This window comes from Neodiprion pinetum, chromosome 3 (genome assembly GCF_021155775.2).
Source record: "Neodiprion pinetum isolate iyNeoPine1 chromosome 3, iyNeoPine1.2, whole genome shotgun sequence".
Taxonomy (NCBI): domain Eukaryota; kingdom Metazoa; phylum Arthropoda; class Insecta; order Hymenoptera; family Diprionidae; genus Neodiprion; species Neodiprion pinetum.
In genome coordinates this window covers 212,936-239,429 of record NC_060234.1, presented here as the reverse complement: position 1 = coordinate 239,429, position 26,494 = coordinate 212,936, and the positions used below count along the sequence as shown (strand labels likewise).

The window sequence follows — 26,494 nt, the reverse complement described above, 5'->3', positions numbered from 1 at the left end:
GTTTTTCGCGCATGTGCAACAGCCTGATCGCGGGAGACAATCGACGATTGACAAGTTTTCAACGCGTACTTTGTTAACATCCATTGTCATAATATTAATCGAAAAAGTTTTCGTACGTGGCTGATTGTGAGTGAGGGGTAATGACTGAGGTTTTGCGCGCCGCTGCATTCGGCGTAGAGAGACTAGGCGGGCATGAGAAACTGACAGCCGTATCAAATACAAAAGTATAAAGTCTATTTATTGATTCTGTATTCTAGCATATCTATTGTTTATGCTGACAATTCTCGACTTGTGATTTGTGCTTCTTATGCAGAAAGTTGCGACAATCATCCAATGTCAACATTCCGTTATACCGAAGCAACGTTTATACCTAACAATAAGCGCAATTAAATCATATGACATATTATACCTATGTATGTGTACGCAGTTTATATAATGTGCGTGAAAAAGAATGTATGAAGTAATTTGTGAAGTGTATCATACAATAAAGTACAAAGTTCAGTTGTTACCTCGTAATTATCTTAAGTAATCTCTAACTTACAATTAGCGTTAATTCTTAACGTTTATGGCAGTACTTTTTGTATAACGGATGATACCCGCAGGTATCTCTGATATAGTCCTAACGAGTCAGTAACGACTCCAGTCTCAAAATAATGTGTGTGTATATATAGTATACTACACCTAGGTAGATATCTTACTTAAGGTTATTAAGTTTAACATGAGGAATATTTTACGAATTGTACTTTGCGGACGCGACCAGGCGAATAAAGCGTTGCGCGCTCTTTGTTCGTCTCTTCTTTCAGTTCTTTCCGTAGATTTATAGGCGCAAATCAGGAGTAAATTGGATCTTTCCAGGATTCGTCGCATGAGACGACAAACTCGAGGCGCCAACCTTAAAACGGGTTGTACACTACAAACAAGTGTTTCTTTCAACGCATTACCAAGCGCCAGCCGCGATGAACAAATATTTAAGTGGTATCTATAACGTTTTTCTCTTCAGCGCAGTTTCTCTTAAATACTCGCGTATTACACGTATATTTTCTAAATTAAGAAGACGATAGCAAAACTGAAAAGAATTCAATGGGAAAGGAAAAAACACAAGGATCGAAAAGTACAAACCTACTCGAGCCTCCAAATTTCTTCACAGGCTACTCTAAACAGTAAACAATACTAACCAACATGTCTATCATGTCAAATGAAATTTCGGAGATAAAAATTGAGCGTTCTACGACGCGTAAAATTGCGAATCACTGGTCAAGACCTGTTTCAACCTGGATACTTGATATTCGATAATAGAATCTACATTTCACAGATACTACTATTTGTATATTATGGTGTCCGTAATAATTTCTCTACGCTTCCGTGCCCTTGGAATGATAATAACTTTCTTATGAGGCTATTGTTCTATGCTATGAGAGTTAAGCTATAGTTACACGGTGAGGAAGGATTATTTGGATCAACGATAGTTACTTTGCCGCAACGAAGAAAATGTATCACTCGAGGCAGCTAAACGTTTGTTGCCGGAAAAAAATATTTTGTCGACCCAAGAAAAATTTCAATACCTCAAATAGAATATTTTTTTTGCCGCCCACAGAGATGCCGTTGTCGATCCAAACAATCTTTTCCCCCGGTGTAAAGAACCCGTTCACATCTTGGCCAATTTCGGCGGAGAGAATGACCGAGCCTTTTACCGCGTATCATCAAGAACTCTCAGCCGTGAAGTATCGATGATTGAGCGCTTGTGCGGCAGTCAAACGACTACGCTGGTTGAACTTGAGAATTTTTTGTATCAAGTCCAAACCAGGATCGGGTAGATCCGGAATTACAGATCTGAGAGGAACAGGTTGTCGGTGCGGAAACGCTGTCCAACCCAAAGAGACGTCCTCCGGCCATTCTTGCTGCGACGGCGTGCCAATCACTCTGCGGATAAATGAAAACTGCCGTCATGTAGTTGGATTGTGAGGACCAAAAATTTCTTCACATTACTCTTACTCGCTTAAATTAGCGTTAAACGGAAGCGAAGCAGGTCAACAAGTTTAGTATTATAAATCTTTCATAGCGTCGATTAATAAGGCATAGTCGGTCATTTTATGATTTGGAGTATTCGGAACGCTGTAAACTGTTTAGCGGTGGCCGCAGGTTTTCGGGACTAAATATTCGAGCTACATATCTTTCCTTCCACTTTTCTTCAAGCAAGACATGATTTATAGGCGATTAATTATCGTTACAATATCGTATAACACTAAGAAATGTTCTGACGTGTGGATGAACAAACACGAGTCGTAAAATTTACACCTGAGACATCAGAACAACCGTTCGCGATATACCTATGTATGTATACATATATCTATACCATTTATAACACCGTGCTATTTCGACGCAACTTACTGAAATATTCTGTCTAGCTGATCGCCTTCGCTCGTTCCTGGAAAAAGTGGTTCAAGTCTGCTGAGTTCGGCCAGGATGCACCCAACTGACCAAATGTCCACCGGAGTCGCGTACGCGCATCCCAAAAGTACTTCCGGCGACCGATACCACAGCGTTACGACCTGAAATCACCATAAAACACACTCCAACTACTCCGAATTTCGTTGAATACGCGAACAGTAGAAAATTGTTACAAAAGTTGTCAACTATATGAAACGTACAGTGAAGAAAAAGAAGATCGAACGGACGTGTAAGGGATATCGGCACAATTGCGGTAATCTCCGCTATAGTTGTAAGTAATTACCACGGAAGTGAGCCGCATTTCGAAGTCATAAATCTTGGCCAGACCAAAGTCAGCTATTTTGATTCTCCCTTGACTCGTGACCAGCAAATTCTGAGGCTTGAGGTCACGATGAACGATCCTGTGACTATGAAGGAAGTCGACGCCGAGGAGTATTTCCCTGGACATTTGCTTGATCTTGTTACCCGGAATACCAGGCGGAGGGCAGGATGCCATGAACGAGGCGAGATCTCGTTCGACGTGTTCGAATACGAGCCACAACGTTAAGCCTCGGTTCACCGTTTCCGATCGCTCGTCCTCTGTCGACAGGCCCTGACAGACATCCAAAAGTTTTACCTGAAACGAGTTGGAGCACATATACTGATACTGAATTGACATAGGTGTAACGAGTAAAGAAGGATGATGATAATTAGGAAGAGAAAAAGGAGCTAAGAGTTTAACGTGACAAAAAAAATGCTTACAATGTGCGGGTGCTCGAATTGGTCGAGCTGCTTGAGGGCGGCAATTTCCCGCAGCGTCGAGGTCGGTAGGCCATCGTCGGTGATCGGGACGCGGACCTTTTTCAGAGCGACAACCTGCCCGCTCGCGGGGTCCTTCGCCTTGTAGACGGTCCCGTAGGCCCCGTTCCCGATAAGGGACAATTCCTGGTAGTGGGTTGACTCTCCCATCAGCGATGCCTGCACCGTGAAAGCTCCGGCGATGCCGGGCTCCAGCTGCCCGGCGCTCGTCTCCCCGCTGTCCGATTTAGGCAAGAGAGACAAGGGTGGCAGAGGAACGACGATCACGTCTCCCTCCGCCTCCGTTATGCCCGAAGGGCCGGGAACTGGGGACGGAGCCGAGGGCCGTTCGTCTGGCTGGCCTCCCGCCTGATCGGCTCCTCGAGGCTCGGTGTGCTCGCTGCCGACGCTCGAAGTGACCGGCGGCGGGGTTGTTGTTCCCGGTTCCCCGAGTGATTTGGGTTCCACCGAGGATTCACCGGACTCTCCGTAGTCCCCGGAGGTCGTCCTGGGCTTCTTGGCTGGCGGCGGTGATGAAGCCGGGTCTGATCCGAGCTCGGAGCTCGGCCGCCGGGACCTCTCTGCCATCACGACATCCCCTCGGTTCTACCTGCGTCGAGATAGATCGAGCGTTACCGTATTGCTGAGACAATGGGGGTTCGCAGGCCGAAACCGTAGTCACAACTTCATTCGGTATATGACTTTGAACGGGAGGTGGCACGTAGACTCTTCAACTCCATTATACACTGCGTGGATTTGAAAGGGCCAAGGGACGCGGAGCCGCAGCAGCAGACAATGCGGAGAGTAACCACGGTTAAAGCCTCGCTACGTGAAACATTAGCGTCTGCTACTGTCAGCCCAAACGAAGGACATACGAGTTTCTACAACATATCCATGGGCCCCGGCATACTACGAGAGGTTCCCTCCACGCGGTTCTATTAGTTGTCCCGTTATATGTATATAAGTATAGCTATTCCTATATATGCGCGCACGCTGACGAGGCTGCAATGTTATATTATTGTTATCTCACCGGTTCTTCTTACCTTGTTTCTATTTTCCTGTGCAATATCGTGAATTAGATATGTATAATACACGCGGTCTATCATGTACACGCCACTTATCGGATCAAAGGTACATTACATGTATAGGTAATAATGCAGTCCGCTCTCTCATTAGGGCCGCTTCTCCGCTTCTCCGCTTTCGTACCAGGCTGCTGTCCCCTACTCCCGCCCGGCTCAAGTTTATCTTTGAAGCAGAGATCTCCAGAGTTCAATAGATTCGCGCAGAAAATGCAATGGTTCTGTCATTTCTATTACCACATGAACAAACTTATTCCCATTTGAGCACACAATCTTTCATGTAAAACAATTACATGAATAATTGTGTATTAAAAAAAAAAAAAAAAAAAACTGATGTGTTAATACAATATTGACACACGAGTATTTTTCCAGGCTAAAATAAAATGAAATTGCAGTATACGCGCGTGCATGAGAAGCTCGTCCTAATATGAGAGAGTAGCGATGTTTTCTTGACGCGACGCTCGTGCGAAGATACGTCGTGGGGGTCTTCCGATTCCTAGAAAATCGCTTCCCCTCTTGTACCTATACTGTTGCGGCCCTATTGAGAGAGAGTGCACCCTATAGTGGTTCAGAAGACTCGGTTTCTCCGGCCCTGTGACATCTGCATTGCCGCCATAACACCTGCCGGTAATTTAACTACCATGAGTTTTCATACACCCGAATACCCGTACTTCCTTACACTTTCAGAGCCATTGAAAACTCGCGCTGTACATGGCCCTACCAGGAAGTAACAGAATAAGTACAAACGTTTTTGAGATAATCCGCGTAATAGCTTCAGAGGTATATGTATGTGTACAGTGTAAATTCATATTTATAACTTCTCACGCACGTGTGCCTGGTTTATCGAAACGAGAAACGTGATGAACAGAAAAATAAAGTAAGTAGCATGAGTTAGGTTTGTGCATTACATTATATGGATAGAAAAACGGAACGCAGTAATTGCACTGTTTCGTATACTCAAGTTCCTAATGAACCTGTTCAGAAAATTATATTTCACATATGACCTGAGAATAATTCAACGGAAAGCAAACTGCAACGTACAGGAAGAATGATTTGGTGTCAGTTGTTGAGTCAGAATGCCAAAAGCAAAAACGGCAGTGAGCGAACGGGTGCATGTATGTACAAGTAGTATCTATTTATTATATATCGAGTGTAAGTATATGTATACATATATATATTAATCAGGCACGCATGCTTGCCTGTGGGATCAGATGCGGGAGATGTGCGCGCGCGAGAAAGAACGAGAGAGAGAGAGAGAGAGAGAGAGAGAGAGAAAGAGAGAGAGAGTGCCATGCAAGGATATCGAAAGAGAAACAATGGGTTATATTAACGTTCAGTTCAATTGAATACTAGGATTAGAATAGGTGGTACGAGCAAAAAGGAGGAAAAAATATAAACGAAAGGGGATGAACGCAATTCTCATTGTTGGTTGGAAGATCGTAAAGGATATTCGTATAGAACGATGTGTACAGATACAGGATATGTATGTGTGTGTCGGGTGAGGTGCCAACTAGACGACGGTTTAATGAAAATAGTGGTAGAGATACGCGAGTGAAGAGCGCCACGTACCATATGCACGCACGCACGAACACACACACACACACACACGCGCGCGCGCGCACACGCACATATGCACAGGTAATACGTGTCGAAGCGGGCAGCTCGCCTCAGGAAAGTGGCGATCCTGCTGCAGCGGTTAGTGCAGAACAAAAAGACAACTCGTACTCGAGCGATTTGAGGGGCCCGCTTCAAGGAATATTATTTCCTCTGTAATTATACATAGCCTTTGCATGCTCGTGATAGCGCAGTTACAGCGGCAGTCATACCGCAAATGGAACGTAATGAAAGTGCGTTCCAAGAAATAAGTCGAATGAATCTTACGTACTCCTCGTTACTGATCTATATATGCAACCGCGTATGCGTTTTCTTCTTTTTATTTTTCCTTCTTGGCTATACCCCGATAGGGTAAGTGCCAATACATTGTGTAGTGTCTATAAAATCATGAAGCAGCATTTGCGACCATAGCAAAACATTGTATGATTTTACCACTGTGCGACGCAGCTGCGGTTGAGAACCTCATTGACTAACAACAGCCGGCATTAATGTATACAGGCAACACGTACATGTAGGTATGTACAATACGCAACGGTGGGTAGTATAGGTAGTTTGCCTATTCGGTTGAGGCATTGACCAACCGTCTGCGGGATGACCGTTAAAGTGTTACAGTTGTAAAATTACGAGGATTCGAGGATTATAGGTATTTGTGATTTTTAATGCTAACAATAAGCTAAGGATACCAGCCGCGTCACTCTTAACGGCGGGTCACCATTCGGCCATATTACAATTGTTTTGGTTACAAATTTAATTCTCACCTTCGCTCCTTGTAACTTGTCCTGCGCCTTGTAAACAGAATACAGGCCTACCAAGCTATACCTGTGTGTGTGTGTGTGTGTGTGTGTGTGTGTGTGTGTGTGTGTGTGTGTGTGTGTGTGTGTGTGTGTGTGTGTGTGTGTGTGTGTGTGTGTGTGTGTGTGTGTGTGTGTGTGTGTGTGTGTGTGTGTGTGTGTGTGTGTGATGGGAGGAAGAACCCATACCATCATCTTTGACGACTTTTACTGTATACACGTTGCAAAGGTAAATGGTAAAGAAATCAGAATGTAAAAGACGCAAAGAAAAAGTAAACAAAGTTCAAGTGAGGAGAAAGGAAATGGGACCGAACGCCAGAAAATCTTAATCGGGAGGAAATAATAAACTAAACGTTCTTATCACGGGCATTCAGTTTTTTTTTCTCATCCCCGTTCGTGGCAAGTTGTACGAGCGGAGGAAAAAAGACCTGTACGCAGTGTACGCATACCACGCACAACTGTACTATTCGTTACTCAGTCTATCATTCGCTTTCAATTTAATTACTATTGCATATGAGGAGCAGGCTTGCTCCTCGACGTACTGATAGCGGGATTGAATATAGGGGCGTGTCGTAGCAATATGGCGTAAGAAGAACGGGATAGCAGCTGATCGCTTTTGTCCATTTGGAAAAATATGAAGACAGAGAAAACTGCGCGAAAGTAACAACGAAGACGTAACGGCTGTACGGAGTTTTTTTTTTTGCTTGTTTTATTGTTAAAATTCATATAATTTAAGAAAAACAATCAGCTGATCTGATACATCCCTCTTCTTAGTTTGAACTTTCAACACCAGTGGGCTGGTGGTAATTTTTTTATTCGGTCCCGATATTTCCACTCTTTTTCGACATGTTGTTGCAACCCTGCACTTCTGGCGATAAGAAATCCAGACTTTGTTTATAAACTATTAAATTTTTACCGGCGAGGGAGATTTTACTCTGAAAAGTTCAACCTAAGCTTCCGTGTCTTGTCTTGGGGCTTGATGTCGGACCAGCCCAATCGGAGCAAGAAACTGGCAGCAAAAGAACGTGTAAAATACGCTTTGAATTTATGATTGAATCGAGACTTGGCCTTTACGTTGACACTTCGCACCGCACTGTCGCACATATTTATACAAACTCTGTATTACGCCCAATTAGGAACACGAGGAAGGTATGTTATACAACTAAAGTCTGCGTAGATCTAACCAGCACGGGCACGTACTTAATTGTAGATAACGAATTTTCCTGCAAACCCGTAGCATTTTACAGTGGAATACAAAAAGATTTTTCTGTCAACGGCAAAACACAGACCAAGTGATTTACTCTACATAGTATTGGTTACCCAAACAGAGTAGATACAGTGTAGATATAGGTATTATTACATCATCGTGCGGTGCATTTCTTTCACCTGTAATTTGCATACTTTGGCAGTAACATTTTTCTTCATTACTCAACGTCCATTTTCGCGCTAGGGATATTTTCCTCGAGTTTTCATCGCCAAGTTTTCTTACACTAGAATGCTATGCGAATACTCTGAAAGCTAACGGCATGATTAAAGGCTCGCACGGTAGCGTCCCGGACCCCCTCGAATATCGGTAAACTTTCTTCTTTCGTCTTTCCAGAAGACTTTTGCAATTGCGCAGCGCTGATGTGGTGTTAGTTACATTCCAGCGAGACCTTGATAGATTTATTCAGGTATAGGCATAGTGCATACGACCGTGTATTAATTAATACATGCACGTGCAAAGGTACACACGTGAGCATTTGTATTCGCAGTCGGAAGTGGGATAGGGCTGTTTCCAGGAATTGCGTATGTAATTCCACCTCCTCGACTATCAATTATCATACGTGGCTGTTCAGTCGGTTAAAAAATACATATACTAAACTAATCCACGTGTGATCGCGACTATAGTTATCACGTTCAAATCATCTAACAATAAGAGCGGAAGAACCTTGGCTATATGGTACAAGGATATGCAAGAGAAATTGGAATCCTTGCAGGTTTTTAAAATACGTACGTATAGTGTGTATTAAACGTGGTAAATGTGGCCGAGAGAATTTGTCATTACCGTCGAGCTTGGTGCAGGCGGTCAAACAGAACAGATACATTGTAGTTAATCAATTTTAACGGTACAACGATAATTGCGTGACGTACAGAAATTTTTTTGTAACGTTTAACTCGATCGGTAACGCTTATGATTAACAATCTAGGCGATCTAGGCACGATGTATAATAATTGTTCATGCTAAACAGGAAACATGGAAGTTCCGTAGGTAAGATAAAAAAAAAATCCAAATGCCGAAATTCGTCCAGCATATCTGCAGTTAGCGTTATCTCTGGTCTTGCCACCTACCAGTTCTCAGAAGGAGCAGCTGTTTTTACCACTCCAGGTAAGAGGAAAAGTGTGGGAAAATATTTGAAGGAAACCGACGACCTGCGAAGGAGCGAGAAGTAAAATACAAGATCAGGAAAATGTTTAACAGGGTGCCATGGTCGATTCCGACGTTGACGTACGTATTATATATCTCCAAATAGCAAAGCGCACATCTCTCGAACGCGAAAAGGGGCTTAACAGCCTCATTCTACACACAATTCTGAACAGAAATTTTCACTGCATAACTGCAATGCATTTTCATTTGACGTAGTAATTAAAAAAAAAAAAAAAAAACGAATTCACCTTTGCGACTTCGTAGAATCCGTGCCATTTCTTTATTTCTACGGCAAATGAAAATGCATCGCAGTGTTTCTTTGTTCAGAATTATGTATAGAATAGGGCTGTCAAGTACTTTTTGCGTTGGAAGTACGTAAGCTTCGATATTTGGCGATATATCCGTCAACGTTGAAATCGACCAGGGCACCCCTTTAACAGACTTCGGTATGCGGTGCTTGGGTCAAACGCCGTTAGCGGGGAAATCCGTGCGGTGTGCGGGATATAACCGCGAAACGAACAATAATTGCACAACTACCGCAATTGTGATAATATTGCCGATTCCGAGAAAGTATACGTGAAGTATAAAAAATGAGAAATTGGTAGAATCACGTTCGTAACGACACGAAGTACCAAGCCGGATTGTTTGCACGAAACTATTTAGTATCGGTGATCGAGAATTGAAGTGGATATGTGCGCACGTGCGTATGTACTCGTATAAGATACGGGATACAGAGCTGGGTAGACACATTACAGGTTTACACACGTACCGTGTATATGGTCACAATGTGTAGCTGCCAGGCGTTTAGCTTCGGAACGTAATGTGTACTCGCATACATTATATATATACTTCTTTTTCAAATAACGCTATTTACCCGAGACAAGTCCATCCGCAATTAAGTGCCCGCAGTTGCAGCCAAACCGTATTCATCCGACCCATTGCAATTACGCTGACTCGATGCGCGGACCTGACTCGAGGTAGTACGGAACCACCGTTTTGTTGCATTATCGCGCCCCGAACGGTAATAGCTGCGTTATTGAGTAATAATAATACGATGCCGGGTGGAGAGGTGTCCTGGGCATGTGTACAACGTGTGTACATACATATAATACACGTTCAGGTTATCGTCGAACTCCTCCGGCAGCGAATAAACTTTTTTATCGTTATCTCCCGAACGGATTATCAATTCGTAAACGATAACTAGTTAAACGGTCGAGGTTCGAGGGTTCGTTCGTTTCATTTGAGAAGGCAAATACGTAGGTATAGGTGGGTATGGGTATGGGTATACGGCGTGTCCGTTGCAGGCGGCGCCGGTGACGCGCCGACTAGTTCTCACGAGCGGCGTGGTTCGAAGGAACGCGGCGCGACCCAACCCGAGGCTTATAGGCGACGCGACGCGACGTAGCGCGGAGCCAGGACGGAAGAACCACCTCGAGAACGTCCTCGTTCGGGACGATGCGAGTAGCGTAACGGCTGTCTACGCGAGAACACTGCGATGCAATGACCGACACCGTTCAGGATGAACCGTTTGGGCCGGCTGCGCAAGACGGTCACCGGGTGGTCGGCCGGCCCCGCAGTTATGCCCCCGATCTCACGGGGTCTTGTACGTACGTACGTGTGCATACCTACGCGTCCTCGTATTACGGAACAAGCGTACAGACCGTACGAATGAAGCGCGTTTCGTCTCCCCCGTCATCTGCTCCTTCTCCTCCTCCGCCTGCCCCTGTCGTCACCACGTGTCGACGCATTCACGGTATAGTAATAATATAACCAGTCTACTTACCTACGATAAGCCGGTGAATCCCCGCGAGCACGTGCGGCCGGAAACGAGAGGAGTACAAACGAAAGCCCGAGTGGCTGACTGCCCTAGCTAGACTGTCTCTTCGGTTCACAATCACCCACCACAGTATCACTCGAGTTTCGGTGTTGTCTCGCAGCAGTGGGATGCAGCCGGGGAGAGGTGAACCGCGGTAGATATCGCCGGGGAACAGGCGAGAGTTTCGTATCGCGGTTGAAAACTCCACGGGAGCACCGTACTTTCCGCACTGTGAATATATAACAGAGTTTTAAGGGAAATATTTTTAACGTCAGCTCCGAGCGAAGGTTTACCCGGTGACGAATCCCTTTCGTCCTCTCCTCTCTGCCACTGCCTCCTGAGGACACGGGGACGTACTGCGAGTAGCGGCGTAGCGTGGCTCACCCGACTTACCCGACAACAACCCGGGGTCTCGGACCGAAGCTAACAGAAGGCTGTAGGAAGGCGGAGGCTGAAAGCGAGCGGCAGGCCGAGTGTGCCTCAAACATGAATGGAATGCTTCTCGATGCACGCCAGTCCCAACTCCCAGGCAAGGAGGCGCTTTGCCCAGGAGTGCACTTTCTCGGGGCCCTTGAGGGTCCCTCTCGGGCGCTGTGCATGGAGGGGATCGGGAAACTACGCCGAGATATTTCTGTCGCCCAAGACTCAACCGACAACTAACAAGGTCACAGCCCTCTAAAAGACTTTGAACCGCTCGCTCATCAACCACATTGTGCCCTTACCTTCCCCCTCCTCTATCTCTCTCTCTCTCTCTCTCTCTCTCTCTCTCTCCCGCTTCCGGTCGCCCGTTTCATCTTCCTCTTCCACCTTTCAGAAGGATACGTATGTACGCGGTGTATCCAAGTAGCCTTAATTTCGCTATTTGATTTCCTACTTCCCCCGGTTCTTGTCCCGCTTTTGCCCGACATGCTTGACTCTGAAGCTGTCATCCGGGAATGCAAACAAGTCGCTCGTCCCCGCGAATCACATTTTCGCGGGATCTTCGGATTCCTTGAGGTCTGTGAGCTCCGCGCGGACTTCTTACATCAGTTGTGGGTTTCGATGACCCGGGTCATTGCTCGCTAAATTTTTAGGTTCTACTTAGTCTGCACCAAGCAGCTGGGCATCGCCGCTTCAAGTTGGAAACTTCTGTTTGAATTTTAAAATGTAACCGAAAGCCACGGTTCAAGGGCGTAAATGATTGAGGTCAGCGCTATAGGGAAACGATGCTCTGTTCACCTGCGTATCGTCTTTTTTAAATACCTTCGCTTCAAACCCATATAAGCTAGAAGTAACATTTTTCGAACAAGTTTTACTCGCGGTAAGAATTTTTGGAGTTACGATAGCTCGGAGGTTCTTGAATAGGCGTAGAGACAGACGTATACTCCGCGAGGTTAATTATGCCACAGGACGACGTGTTTTCACCATCCAGTTGGTTGATGACTTTAAACTGTCACCGACAAAATCAACCTCGTTGAGTGTAAACGCGTGCTCGCTCTGCACGGAGCGGCGATAGGGGAATTCTATTACTGCGATCTGTTATCGCGCGTCCGTGTAATATAACACAGTAGCATTTTCTGTGGGAACATTTCCTGCGACGATATGCTTCGGTATACATACTGTGCGATATATGTATATCGTATATGTATAACATACCTATGTACTGCGGGGAGCTTTCGGAGATTAAAATTTTTTCCTCTTATGACAAGTACAGAATGCGACTTGATTCCACACGATGCAACACAGTGACTGTTACAGAGAAGTTAGCCGAGCAGAAAAGACAAGTCGATGTATATGGGTTACATTGCGAGATCGAACTCGAAATAAAGTACAATTTTTCAAACTAGAAGGCAAAAGAAAAATTACTTGGTGACAATTTTTGCGTCGCGTATCTTACACAACGACTAGCCCTGGTACGTACAGTACGAGTAAATTCTTTACAGATGCCATGCGCGCTATACCTATCAGAATTGGCTCTAAGGGCGCTAGGTGTAGTAATTCATTATCTTATGTATACTTACGGCTAAATTTTAAAACCAGTATCTACTCGACCAAACCGTTCTCGTTCACATAAATGAACAATCATTTCGTCCCCTGTCTCTGTCTCTTTCTCTCCCACTTTCCCCCTAGTTTATAATAGTTAAAATTTTCTGTATGCAACTTCTTTGTTACATTCTACGTGATTGGCTGATGTCCAATATTTATCTTTTTCTAAATCGATTTTATTCGAAGTAATCTAATCTAACAATAGGGTGATTCATTGACACCACTGGTGCTCTCTACTGTCTGGTAATAATCTAGCTTTTGGTTCTTTTTCTAATTGCTGTTTCGAACGGGTATGTTATTATGGTTTAATGTCGTATATATTATATACGAGTACCTGGTTTTTCTGATTTTGTGATCTGATATTTATCAATTGTTTATTGTAATATCGACTCGTGCCTTTCTTTGTTCAATTTAAGTATATTCTCTTTGATAATACATATACCTTATATGTAATTGCTAGAGGTGATCCAATCTCACGGCTGACAAAAATCTATATCCATCTATCTATGCCTTTTGGGTCTGCGATACAGTTTGAAACGTTTGAATTAAGACACGAAGTGATGCATGTAGACAGAATTAGGAAAAGAGCACATTTAGACTGTTGATCGTGAAATGAGGTTGGACTGGGTCTCCGAATACTTCGAGTGCCGAAACCTGCCAAACTAGACTGAAGACAGGTTTTTGCTCGGGTTTTTGCTCTATTAGGTTTTTCTATTATTTGGTCAGAGAAATGCAAAATAGTGGAAAGCATGGAATGAATCGAAAATAGTTACACAAGAGATGGTATTAGACACGAGGCTGATGAAACAAAACCTTGCCGGTAAATTATCAGGTACCAATTATATCTTTTAACCGACACACGAATAATCAATTACGACAAGACCAGATCATTTCGGATCGAAAAAAGAAATTGATTGAATCGTGCCATTTTCAGACTCATCCATTGCCATATACTCAAATGTTCTCTATGTATATCCTATACCCCTGTACGAATCACTGCGATATTATATATATTTGTCATACTGAGAAAATGAACTTGGCTCCCGTATCGACTGGAATTATCAAAATTCCGACCCATAATAGTCTACTAGTTTTACTGTCTTTGCGGTTAGTAAAAACTTGTTTTATGACACAGAAAAATAGCCATGTCTCTAGTTTCATAAGCGAAAGCGCCTGTCTGACCGCGATCGGTAAGAAGGCTTTGGGAAATATCGATTGGGAGAATGTGGCGGCGCCACCTCCTGAAGTGATTGTCATCGTCACAACATAGCTGTGCTAGCTGTCAATCGGCTGGCGTGTGTTCTGTAACGCATAAGATAGGAAGAAAAGAAAAGAGAGATACCATAATTACCCGGCATGCTCGGCTCACTCGAGGCAGTTGAGTAGCGAGTGCGGTGGTTGGCTCTTGGCTTGTCGGCGTTAACAAATAGCGATGAACGCGATTCGTCACAGTGCAAATTACGAGTGAATTGCTGCTGCTGCTGCTGCTGCTGCAAAAATAGAAGAATAAAAAAAAAAAAAACAACAACACAACATTAGACAAATTAATGGTGTGTGGAATATTCACTTGGAATAATGTAAACATTCGGTACAATTAGGCAATCGGGCATATTAATCAGTTAACCAGATGCGAATCAGCTAAACGTGATCGAAGGCTCGTTCTCACATGGTAAGATCGTTCTACCGAACAATGGCAAATCTTTTGCGTAGCGTGGATATCACACTTCGACTCCCTCTGCGTACGGATGTAGGTACATACATAAAATACGTGCATGCATACGCATAAACCGACACATATACGCGGATTGCATACACATGTATGCACCCATGCATGCGTGAATCTGACGTTTCGTTTTCTAAAGCTAAAGGGATCGGCGCGGAGACGGTCAGCTGATAACATATTGGTATTTATAATTATTGACAAATAGCTCGTCGCGGGCGCGTTCAAAATATTACGATCTGTCAACGATAACCTAAATCCTCGGGCCGCTCTGCGTTCCATTAACAAATGTGTCCTTGCGCGAGTCGGCGGGCTTAAGACGACGTTCGCGTGCCGCGACCTGTCCTTTGCCGTCTACGTCGACTTTGTTTATCAGGTGGCGTACCGTTGTTCTTTCACTCTCGTCCTTTGTTACAAGATTTTAGCAGTATTTATCCGTCTATATGTACGACTCTTCTTAACTGCGCATCAGAAACAGGTATATTCATAGCAGAATGCCCCCCCCCCCCCCCCCCCCCACTTACCCCCTCCAACCAAACAACAATATATTTGGACAATACCTCAATCTGATGATAGCGTTTGCACCACGGAGTTCACGTCTTAACATCTTTGAAGATACCTTGAACCCAATCCTTTTCAACGAAAAATAAGAAAAAAAGATAGTAATTGTACTTTTTCAAGAACTATTTGTTTTTCGTTAGCTTTGTTTCATCGTCGAATCGCTGGATTAAATGGATTATCTTTCTGTTGGCTGGTATTTTAGCAAATATGTACTGAAAAACCGACCGAAGTATTTCATGACATGACTATTTGCACGCCTCAGTGACTTTGCTGAAGTCTACAACAGACATATTAAACACACCAGATGTTAAGCGTTCAGGATTTTCGATTGTGTTTCCAATAACTTTAGTCTTTATCATACAATTGCTAGAGTTTTTGTAAATTATTATATTGCGTCATTATCCATAACGAAAACGCTCACACGCGAAATGAACTACGCTGGCGGTAGCTGTTGCTCAGTAAAGAGCGAGATGCGTGTGAATAGACATGCCCTTAATTACAATGCAGGACTACTATTTGACTATGGAAGGGAATGAGTCCGAATTACAATCAAGAGTCGGAGTGTATAAATATGGTATTTTAGGCAGGGGACCAAGTTTCTTTACTTCCACTAGCTGCATTTTTTCCATTTCCAAACAATCAATATTTCAAACAACTAATATTCAACTTGTACGATCGACAGTAATCATGTGCAGACCTTTATGAAACACGTGTATGACATACGAAATTGAAATAAATGTCTATTTTATAATCATAATTTAGTACCGCATTATTTTTCAAGGCTCACATTCGGTGTGTTTCTTCGTGGTGAAAATGACACCCGAATTTTCCTGGACACGTACTCATTAGAGAACCGCAGTGATGATTAATGTCTGTGATATGCTCATGGAGTAAAATAGGTGAATATCTCGAATTAGATGAAACTGTTTGCGCACTGAACTTTTGCCAGAATGCCTCGCTGTTGCCTTAGCCACAGAGTTCAATTATGGCTTGCCATATTAACGATATGCGTCGCATATGCTGGTGCCGATATCCTAGTGTTTTCAACGACAGCTAAGCATCAGATAACTGAATTTCGTGATGCTCCGGCAAGATTTGGTGGCCTCATACCGGTAGAAGGAATAAAGGTAATATCGCAGTATGTAATATTGAGAATATACAAATATTCGATTTTCCCATATCACTCCTTCACTCACAATATTTTCAAACTTGCTTTATCTTATCAAACATAGCATAGAGAGAAAGATATTCGCAGTAAAAAGAAAAAGTAAAAACAAGAAAACAATAATCTCTGATATGTCAGGGTTCAAAGTTTTCTCTGTATTTGCAGTTTGAGACACGATGAGTATTTTCCATAACGGATTAAGAATCTGTGACAACTTTTCACCTTTAAAGTGCCATTTCGTTTTGAAATCGCACTTGCCGTCGCTATTCTTTGCATGACGTATAGTTGATGCTGTTTTGAATGTCGACTGTCGGTATATGTACCGATAACATTGGAAAAGTGAAGAGAAATATAAGTTTCTAAAACCATTAACTGTGGTAAATGATGTATTCGAAAGTGGTTACATTGTATTCAAAACTCTAATCAAAATTCAATCAACTCGGATTTAACCAACACTTTGTTATCGTTCAGCAATAAATATTATTCACTCTTTTTTCAAATCTCATTCTTGTTTCTGCATTATTTTCAATGTGTTTGGATCAGTATGTTGACGTGGAATTTGCAAGTGTGATACCAAAAGTTATGACTATGCATATACTGTAGGTCATTAATTGCAAACATTTTTTTCTTCATCATCAGGGAATGGTTGTGTATGCAGACCCGCCAACAGCCTGCAATCCAATTGCCGAGCCACCAAATATTCCAAATTATGATGGAAAGTGGATTGTATTGATAGCCCGTTTTAATTGTACCTTTGAAGAAAAAATCCGTATGGCACAAGCTGCTAATTATGATGCAGCGATCATACACAACATAGGTAGCAACGAAATTGGTAAGTATATTCAACTATTAACTCTGATCATAGGGTACGACGTGGTACCGGTGCTGTGCAATGTTTCATTTATTTCTGAATCTTGACACCAAAGCTAACCTTGAGTTTGATGTGAGTGAGATTGTTTGATATTTCAGAACAGATGTCAGCGGAAAATCCAAGCGGCATTGGGATTCCCTCTGTATTTGTCGGCGAGGATACCGGCGCTTATCTTCGAAGCGAATATCTGTACGATCAGTACTTCATCCTGATTAATGATGATTTACCTTTTAACATCAACACCCGCCTTTTGCTACCCTTTGCCATTGTCGTCGGAATATGTTTTCTAGTCATGGTCATATTTATGGTAAGACATTTTTACTACAACTCTTTCAATTACTGTATGTACTTTCGATAGCTGATCACAGTCGGATTGAATAAGCGCTGTGAATAATAGATTAGAAATGAATTAGATTTCATTGATAGTACCATTGGGTTATCGATCAGAAGCAATAAATAGTCAATATGTCGCTTGAGTGGCTGAAGCTGTTGCAAAACTTTTGCCAATGATTGTGCAGGTAATTAAATGCATCAAGGACAGAAGACGGCAACGCAGGCACAGGCTACCTAATTCAAGCTTGAAGAAAATCCCCACCCACAAGTATACTAAGGGAGATCCGTACGAGACGTGTGCCATTTGTTTGGAAGATTATGCCGAAGGTGAAAAACTGAGGGTCTTACCATGCGCCCACGGTGAGATGGATATGAAAAGTCAAAACTACTTTCTATGACTAGCAGCGTGTACCAAGCTTATCACTGCTACGCTGACCTCTATTTTTCTCGTTCCCTTGGACAGCTTATCACACGAAATGCATAGATCCGTGGCTGACGAAAAATAGACGCGTCTGTCCAGTTTGCAAGCGTAAGGTATTTGCGACGGATGAACGCGTCACCGACAGTGAAAGTGACACGGACGTCGATGATTCTACACCACTGATCCGCGACGGGCATCAAGGTATTAGTCAACCTACATGCTGATTAGTTTCAATCTACAAGCAGGAATGCTGTAATTAGCAAAATTAGCAATGCGATGAGTTATTTACAGTTTTGGAAAGAAATCATCGTAAATCTTATACATAGGTACGCAAGGCGGCACCTTTACGCCACAACGGGATAATCCTTTTACAAGAGCCTCCCGAAATCTGAACAGGAGTGGGTCGAATAGTTCGAACAGCAGTTTGAACTCTGAGAGGCAGTTGGTCAGTGCTGACGACGAAGAGAACGGTAACAATGGTGAATCTTCCAGAAATAAACTGTTTGTGGTCTCGGACAGCCATAGTATAAATGGTAACACTCGAATTCAGTAGTATTATTAAATTAGCGGTGATTATTATGATTAAAAAAAAATTCTTTTTTTTTTTTCGAAACGTACTCTTATTTTGAACTCGCTTCACAGGCGAACCACCGGAGCTCGAACGATCGGCAAGCAGTACGAAGCCCCACACAGTAAATTTAGACACTCAAGATGTCCATCCCGTCATACAAATTGTGCCTGTGAGAAATCCCAGAATTTTAGTTAACCCAGTCGCACCGAATTCGGGCCATCCGATAATGGTACCGACAAATCCATTGCCCATACCGACAATTCTTTCGGAGGAGCATGAGAGGAATGATTACCATGCGTAGTTATTAATTATTGTTTCGATTAAAGGTAAGGCAAAAAAAAAGAAAAGAATAGAAAAAGAGGTAAGCAAATAAAATATAACTATATAATGAATAAATAAACTGGAGTTCCTTGGAGTATTTCGATTTTGGTCATTTTGTATAAAGTTTTTCTTCAAATTCTTCCGGTTTCAATATAACATATTGATGTTAAACCTTGGCTGCGAACAATCACTTGGGGTTTTTTGGTACTTTTTAAGTCAGTGGAAAATAGAAGGAATATTAAAATTTGGTAGGTATTTTCTAATAGGGTTCAAGAACGTTGACGATTCTTTGCAAGGCAGAGTTGTCCTGTCTTTCTAGAGATGTAAACACAAAGGCTCAGTTTAAAGTCTGGGGAATCTCATAGTTCTCAATAATTTTTCATCAACTATGTCTTGCCTGATTTTTGGCAGTCCAAACGTTCACGCCAAATAGTTTTTCTCGTCTACGTATCTGCGTCATTGCAATATTTTTCGCTGATCCAAAAATGGATTTTGAACGTTTCAATTCATCAGTTCTTACCTGTGGATTAATATATAATTAGTCTGTGTATTTTCCGATCGATAGTTTCGTCTATTTGAAACGAAATAAATGGAATAGAATGCAAAAGACATGCTATTGAGTACTCTAGCCGTTCCATTAATTTTTAATATCTTTCTAACACAGAGCCTAGGATATTTTGTATGAAAATTTTCTAACCCGGGAACTGTATCGTTTATGTTGAAAGTTATTTGTGAAAATTAACTTTAAAGTGACCCAGCATCACTGTCTCAGAACTTAGGGTACCGTGAAATACTAAAGAACAATCTGCGAAGACCAAGGATAAGACATATGAGTTTTGCTTCCAACGCAAGACATAGAATTGCAAAATAAAAGTACAAGCACAATGCGAATAACGTCAAGCTCGCAAAAGTTGTCTCGGTTGAATGAACTTGCGGTGCAGCTAGGGCCTGTTAGTAAGAAATCATGCGTAATTAGTAGTTACGAAACAATGAACATTGATTAATATATTTCACGAAGCGAACGAGGGCGCAGTGGGGCGCACAGAGGATTGACGAAGGTTACTTCCGATGGTTGTCTTTTTTTTTTTCATGCATCATCTGCTCATCGTTAGTTTCTCTTCAAACGGACCTTGGCGTATAATGAAGGAGTACTTTGAAAGTGTGCATCAGACGTGCGCAGTCTTACTTGGCATGGAATGGTTCGGCTTTATTTTATTTTAATTGTGTGTTATTGGTTGTATTGCATCAGTGCAACAGTCATTGGGTTTATATCGATCGCTAGTTTGGAAAATTAAAATGGAAGAGGTAGGGTGAAAAAGGCTGTAAATAGCCAGTACAGTTTGAGAGCCTTTGAGACGATTATTTTGTGTAATTTAAAAGTTAATTTTAACTCAATTATCAAGTTATTATTAAAACGCAATTGCACTCTTATTGATGTTGTTACTGTTTTTCAATTAATTTATATTATTATTATTATTATTATTGTCATTATTATTATCAATTTTATTAGTAATAATATCACTCTTACCACTATTGCTACCACTGCTACTATTAATAGTATGAGAACTTTCTCTACAGGTCAACATGATTTGCTGAAATATATACCTATATTAAGGATGGTTTTGATATGGTAATTCTCGAATTTTGTCGCTCGTATGGGCTGAGATACTTCAAAAAAGATTTTTAAAAATACAACTGAAATCCCAGGCTTCATTCTCAATTCTAAATTCTGCCTTAAAACCTTCGAATTCTCCTACCTGAGCAACAGGATTTTTGGCACTTGGCGACTAATTTCAGTTTATCGTCGATGTGTTGTATCAAAAAATGTAAAACTTGATGAAATTTTCATTACTCAGCGTAGATGTTCAATTCGAATTTTGTAGATTTCAGGGCCATGAAAATTGGCCGCAGAATGCTGAAAATCCTGTATTATTCAAATGGGTAAATTCGAAAGGCTCGAGGCATTAGTTCCGATTAGGATTGAAACATACGCCTAGGGGTTCAGCCAAATCAAAAAAAAATTCAATGGAGATATTTCTATTCATGGGGGCAACAAAAATTGATAATTACTTTATTCACGACCACCCCAATATGTATATTAACCCTTCTACCAAAGCTGCACTAGGTTAATAATTTTCAATATGTTCATATCAGTTTATAATTACGTAATCGCGGTATTACATATAATACTGAACGTTTCATTAAAACGCTGTTCGTCGTTATGGAATAGTAGCACTTGCTTGTCACGGCCACTGTCGGTCACGTTGCACCACGCGAAATTTCCCCCGATTTGTTTCATGTTATTGTTGGTGTTGTGAGAAAAGTAACGGTCGCTTAAATAAACATCAGTATCGCATTGCGGTGCGGAGTGTCGGTGGTCGGGTAGGGACAACATTTAGATTTGTCGTATGCGTTATATAGTGAGATTATTATAGGTATACTGGCATGAATGTTAGTTGAGAAAAGCATATTCCTCAATTACCTACTAGAAAAACGGGTAAACGCGATGATGAACATCATATGGGATCTAAACATTTATCAACGTATTGCCGGTTCGAATGATCGATGTCATCTTCGGACAGAGCGACTGGAGGGTATAATACTAACAGTAGTCTAAATTGTAGGTGGATACTAGGGGGCTGTTCGGTATTTCGATGATTTGTCTGAAAAATATCATGGTATCAGCATTGAAACTCTGACAAACATCCGAATCACGGGTGTATCACACCGAAAATCACACCGAAATATCTAACAAGACGATAATATTTCCGTTCGTAAAATTGATTGAACTCTACGTGGATATCCTTGTTGGCATATGCCCAGATTATTACCCTCATTTTGATATTTCGATTTTCATTACTTGTATCAGAATTGGGATTTTTTTGCCTTGTATCCGTTTTTCACTGTAACAACGGTAAATGCGGTACGCCGAATGATACAATTAGAAACTTCTTGCTCAAACTCGTCATCAAATTTTCGGCAGGTAACTAAGAGCTATGTTAGTATATGCGTGCATGTGTGTGTGAAGGCGGCGTAACTGCACCGGGATCCAGGGTTCCGGCTCCTGGAAAGACTCGGTGGTCCCAACGTGCTGAAAACCAGGGCGGAATCGAAAGGAGAGCGCAACGTCACTTGCGTTTACCAGCCAAGTGGCTGCACGTGATGATACAATGCTGCTCCAGCCCGACCCAACTCCAACCCTCCCTTTAAACTAAACTCTAATACTCCGGCTGCAACACTCACCACGTCTCGCTCTAGTTTACCCCGTGACTTCGCAAGACGTTGACTTATATTGCCTGTCGGCGAAAAATTGCCGAGCAGCGTCACGTCCATGGGCGTCGTTATAACAATCTGTATCACTACATGAGCGTTATTTATTGTTTTCGAACATCCATATAAGTATACAGTTCGTTGCAAGTGCGGTATAAAGGATAAAAATATATCATTACCGTTTTCATATGACGCAGTTTACGTAGTCGCTTCAAGCCCCCAACTATGTTCTACCGATCTGTTTTCAATCACCATCGAAGGCAGGCATCGTTCTCTTATTGCAAAGAACTTCGGATTTACAAATATATCAGTTATCCAAAACTTTCTTTTACTCGCAGGACGATATAATTTGTCGTCCTTCTAATCTCAGACAAACCGACATACTTAGTTTTAGTCCTACTAATTGTAAGATATAGACCCGTGCCTATTCCCGAATTCTACGCTTGAACAGCCACTTTTGATTCTTGTAGAGAAACCGAGATGAATGCCAACCGATTCAAGGCAACCGATGTCGTCTGCATTTCATCTGCAAAGCAGACTACAGGGGCGGACTTGAATCTGTCAGAATCCACTTCGCTTTGTATACCTCTGGGTGGTTTGCTAATAATTGCTAACGTACTGTATACATTTGTATAATTAGGGTGATCGAACTATGAGTACCGCGGATATACAGAAAAGTTATCGATGAGAAATTAAATTGCCAAAATTCGAAAAATCTGTAACTTGAAATGAATAATTATACCTAATATGAAAAATAGTAGAACAATCACATTTCTATAACGCGATTGCAATTTTACTAAATAGCAATAAGACCGTCATCAATAAAACACGGTGAGGTATTCTTTCGGTCTAACAAACCAAACCCAGTGCTTTCAGTCAGGGATCCAATCGTGAACTTGTGTATATACACACATTACACATCTTCCGCTATATGCGTAGGTCACACAGCGTCGCAAGTGCTTGAAGAATATAGCGACTTCTCCCGAGGTGTATAAGCTGTGGACTATTAATACTTGTAGGGTGAAACCGCGTCAGACAAGGGATGTGTACCCGAATTCATAAAACTTATTGTTAGTTACCCAAAGCTCTAGAGTGAGAAAATTCGTGAATCCTGGTCATCTCCGACGGAGAATTCTCCCCGTAAGGTCACCTCTGATTGCGCGGTTTTTTTCTGGACCCGTCGAAATTCCAAGCAAGTGTCGATGCACGATCGCTCGACACCAATGTCATGAGCGTCGGCAGTGGTCGGTAGGCATCGGACGTCGTCCCGCCCAGACGGGCTACACGGCGGTGTCGGGGGGTGTCGGGGGTATCAGCGTCGTCGTCGACGCCGCGTGACTCGACTGCCACCGCAGCCGGTCGGGAATAATCGATTGGAGAAAATTTCCCTCGGGTGGCGCGTTGACTGCGCGCGCGTCACCCAGCGATCTTCCTTGCGGTTCGCGCCTAGGGCGTGCGAGGGGCGACGTTGGGTGGCAGAGAAGGGAGCTTCCGCGAGACGACGCCACCGTCGTCATCCCTTGTCCAGCGGACGGGTTTGAAATGGTTCACCTTTCGCGAGCGATTCTGCAGCCAACTTCACACGTATGACACGCGATAACCGGAGGGTCGGGTATTCGCCTGACGTTACCACCGCGGCGCGGCGTGGGGGCGCGACGAAGGAACGATCCTGTTTGGAGGGGGCGGTAGGGGCACGGAAAAGCCGAAGTATCTCCGTCGGACAATTCTCACTGGACACGCAACGCTGGGCCTTAATATTGGGTCATAAAATTGGCGGTCCGAGGATCGGTTGTACCGATACAGGGACACCGAGGTCCTCCTTCCCGTAATCTCACGTAAAAACGGATGGAGAGGCTACAGCGGTTTGACGGAGCATTCGGCGCGCGCATTGCCGCCAAACGATTCGAGTCTCGATCGAGTAGGAATCCATAATGCGCGTCGTGTAGTTGCGGAGGGGCGAGGAGGGGTGTGGCGCGGCAGGGGGGTGGGGGCAGGCGCAGAAGGGATTGGCGAGGGGTAGGTCGAGGAATGGTAGGTCGCCGCGGCGGGGGGTTTGCGGGGGCAGTGGGTGCTGTGTCGGGTTACCCGGGCGGGGAGCGGCAAAAGTAAGATGGCGGACTTCCCGACGCCAGACTACTGACGGTTAAAAAGGGACGAGATAGAGGATACCCGCGTATCTCGGGTGATCGCGCGTCTTTGGTGCCTAGCGCGTCGATCGGTCGCGCGCGTTCCTTACGAGACGTAACGCGGGGGATTCTGTCCGTTCGGCCCTTTCTTATCGTGAGCGTGGAATAAGACCAGCTTCTCCTGGCTTCTCACTGCTCCCCGTACAGCTATACGTCTAGGACTATCCCTCTGTGGCCAAGTGTTTAGCCGTTGATCGAACCTGTGCGTGGGTGCGTGATTTCCAGTATTCGTAATTCCCTGTGCCCGTGCCTCGTACGCAGTGTTAACATACCTATATAATTCTTTTCGTTTCTAGCGACCAGCTTAGCTCCATCCCCCAACGCACGAACGGACGAATCAGTGACATTGATACAAGTGTCCCGATTTATCGTTATTTTGTGTTTTCCCGTTCACCGCCCCTTTCGTGGAAACATTTACACCTACTATACGTCCACGGTTCTACGCGACGCGTATACAAATCTTACTTCACCGCTGTAAGCGTCAGCGAAATTGTCGTAATACTCGTACAGCCGTGCTATTATTTCTACCGTCTCCGTCGTTATTCATATCATCGTTATCACAATCATCGTCCTGGATACCGCGGTCGTATAATTTGTAGGTTCGTTGCCGAGTTTTGGGGTGCTCCGTGTACGGAAATAAGTGGGCGCTGATCTTCTGCACCGGAGGCGATCGGTAATTCGTTACGAATTTTTCGGGGTGTGCGGAACGTGTTATACCTACTTGTACAATTCTTGTCGGAAATAACGACTCTCGGGATTGTAAAGTGTGTGTGCGCGAATATATTGTGCAGTGAGTGAAACAAGTGTTTCAGCCGCGTCCTGATACAGGGATAAAACTCGTACGCCGAGGGCGTTGCTCTGGTTCTTCCGGGTACATATACGGTGCGACACTGTGAATAGGAAATTGCGATTCACTGAAGGACGGGTATAAATTCGAGACTCTCCGCAAATTAATTATGTTATATATGTATATAGAACGATGCGCGGAAAGTGATGCAGCGTCGTGAAACGCGAGCGCGGAGGGAAAAATCGAGTGCTGTGGATTTCTCCCGAGTTTTTCATCAAGATAAAAACCGTTTTAAAAGCTGCACCGCTTTTCCACTTCTATTAACCCCGAAATTAACCGTCGGTGGCAAATATAGAGTGTTATTACTCTAAATTGCTAGTGGAACCGATTGCGCGTGGAACGAACGCATCAACTCGTCGCCTGAGGGAGACACACGTATTCTCTGTAACCGCCAAGGAGGAAAATACCTGTATTATATGTATCTAATAATACAATAGTATTAGATATATTCTTATGCTATAGTTAAAAAAATATATACATCTTTACACGCGTAGAGAGAATAAGGTGGGGTGGGGGTGGGTGGGCAGGGGAGGAAGATAGAGATAGAGAGAGATAGAGAGAGAGAGAGAGAGAGGGGGGGGGGGAGAGTGGGAGAGTGGGAGAGGGGTATCGAGGTAGTCACATAGATAGAGATGGGGGAATCACACGCAGGTAGATCCGACGTATAGTGTATAGGCGTACGGGTTACAAGTGTATACGGGCAGTGCGTGCATGGGAGAAGGATATGAGACAAGGGAGGAGGATGGTTAAGATGATTTGAGAGCGGCGGAACCTCGAGTGATATTCTCCGCGAGGGACAGGCGGAGGGAGCGGAGAAGAAGGAGGAGGAGGAGGAGGAGGAGGAGAAGGAGGAGGAGGAGGAGGAGGAGGAGGAGGAGGAGGAGGAGGAGGAGGAGGAGGAGGAGGAGGAGGAGGAGGAGGAGGAGGAGGAGGAGGAGGAGGAGGAGGAGGAGGAGGAGGAGGAGGAGGAGGAGGAGGAGGAGGAGGAGGAGGAGGAGGAGGAGGAGGAGGAGGAGGAGGAGGAGGAGGAGGAGGAGGAGGAGGAGGAGGAGGAGGAGGAGGAGCAGGAGGAGGAGGAGGAGGAGGAGGCGAAGAAGGAGAAGAAGGAGGAGCACGAGTGGGACAAGGGGCGGGTGGAAGGGGTGAGGGCGGTGGGTGAGGTGGAGGTGGCGGAGAAACACGTTGTCCCGGGGTGTGTCCTGGGGTCGCACGTACAGCGTTTTCAAGAGTCTGTCGCCGGGTTCAACGAGGTATCGTCGGAAGATTGGTGC

General features: G+C 43.7%; 2 protein-coding genes across 11 annotated transcripts; one reads left to right on the top strand and one right to left on the bottom strand.

Moving 5' to 3' along the window:
* Positions 1–247: 247 nt before the first annotated feature.
* On the bottom strand, positions 248–14,449 carry LOC124213939 (cyclin-dependent kinase 4). Of its 3 annotated transcripts, XM_046615767.2 has the most exons (6): positions 11,226–12,015; positions 10,900–11,161; positions 3,190–3,835; positions 2,732–3,064; positions 2,389–2,549; positions 248–1,920 (listed from the first exon to the last, which is right to left on the bottom strand). In XM_046615767.2, exons 3-6 carry the CDS (start codon positions 3,811–3,813, stop codon positions 1,701–1,703), a joined length of 1,338 nt encoding a protein of 445 aa, XP_046471723.1. In that variant the 5' UTR covers positions 3,814–3,835; positions 10,900–11,161; positions 11,226–12,015; the 3' UTR covers positions 248–1,700. The 3 variants fall into 3 exon arrangements, with proteins under 3 accessions (XP_046471723.1, XP_046471724.1, XP_046471725.1); XM_046615768.2 differs by lacking the exons at positions 10,900–11,161; positions 11,226–12,015 and adding an exon at positions 14,309–14,449; XM_046615769.2 differs by lacking the exons at positions 10,900–11,161; positions 11,226–12,015 and adding an exon at positions 9,991–10,097.
* LOC124213938 (E3 ubiquitin-protein ligase RNF13) lies at positions 14,327–23,032 on the top strand. 8 transcript variants are annotated; one of them, XM_069134292.1, is made up of 9 exons: positions 14,327–14,626; positions 16,020–16,365; positions 17,043–17,235; positions 17,373–17,581; positions 17,793–17,967; positions 18,071–18,229; positions 18,355–18,561; positions 18,671–18,925; positions 22,661–23,032. In XM_069134292.1, the coding sequence occupies exons 2-8, from the start codon at positions 16,189–16,191 to the stop codon at positions 18,898–18,900; spliced, it is 1,350 nt and encodes a 449-aa protein (XP_068990393.1). In that variant the 5' UTR covers positions 14,327–14,626; positions 16,020–16,188; the 3' UTR covers positions 18,901–18,925; positions 22,661–23,032. The 8 variants fall into 8 exon arrangements, with proteins under 8 accessions (XP_068990393.1, XP_068990388.1, XP_046471720.1 ...); XM_069134287.1 differs by lacking the exon at positions 22,661–23,032 and having other exon boundaries at positions 14,327–14,507; positions 18,671–19,017; XM_046615764.2 differs by lacking the exon at positions 22,661–23,032 and having other exon boundaries at positions 18,671–19,017.
* The last annotated feature ends 3,462 nt before the right edge of the window (positions 23,033–26,494 follow it).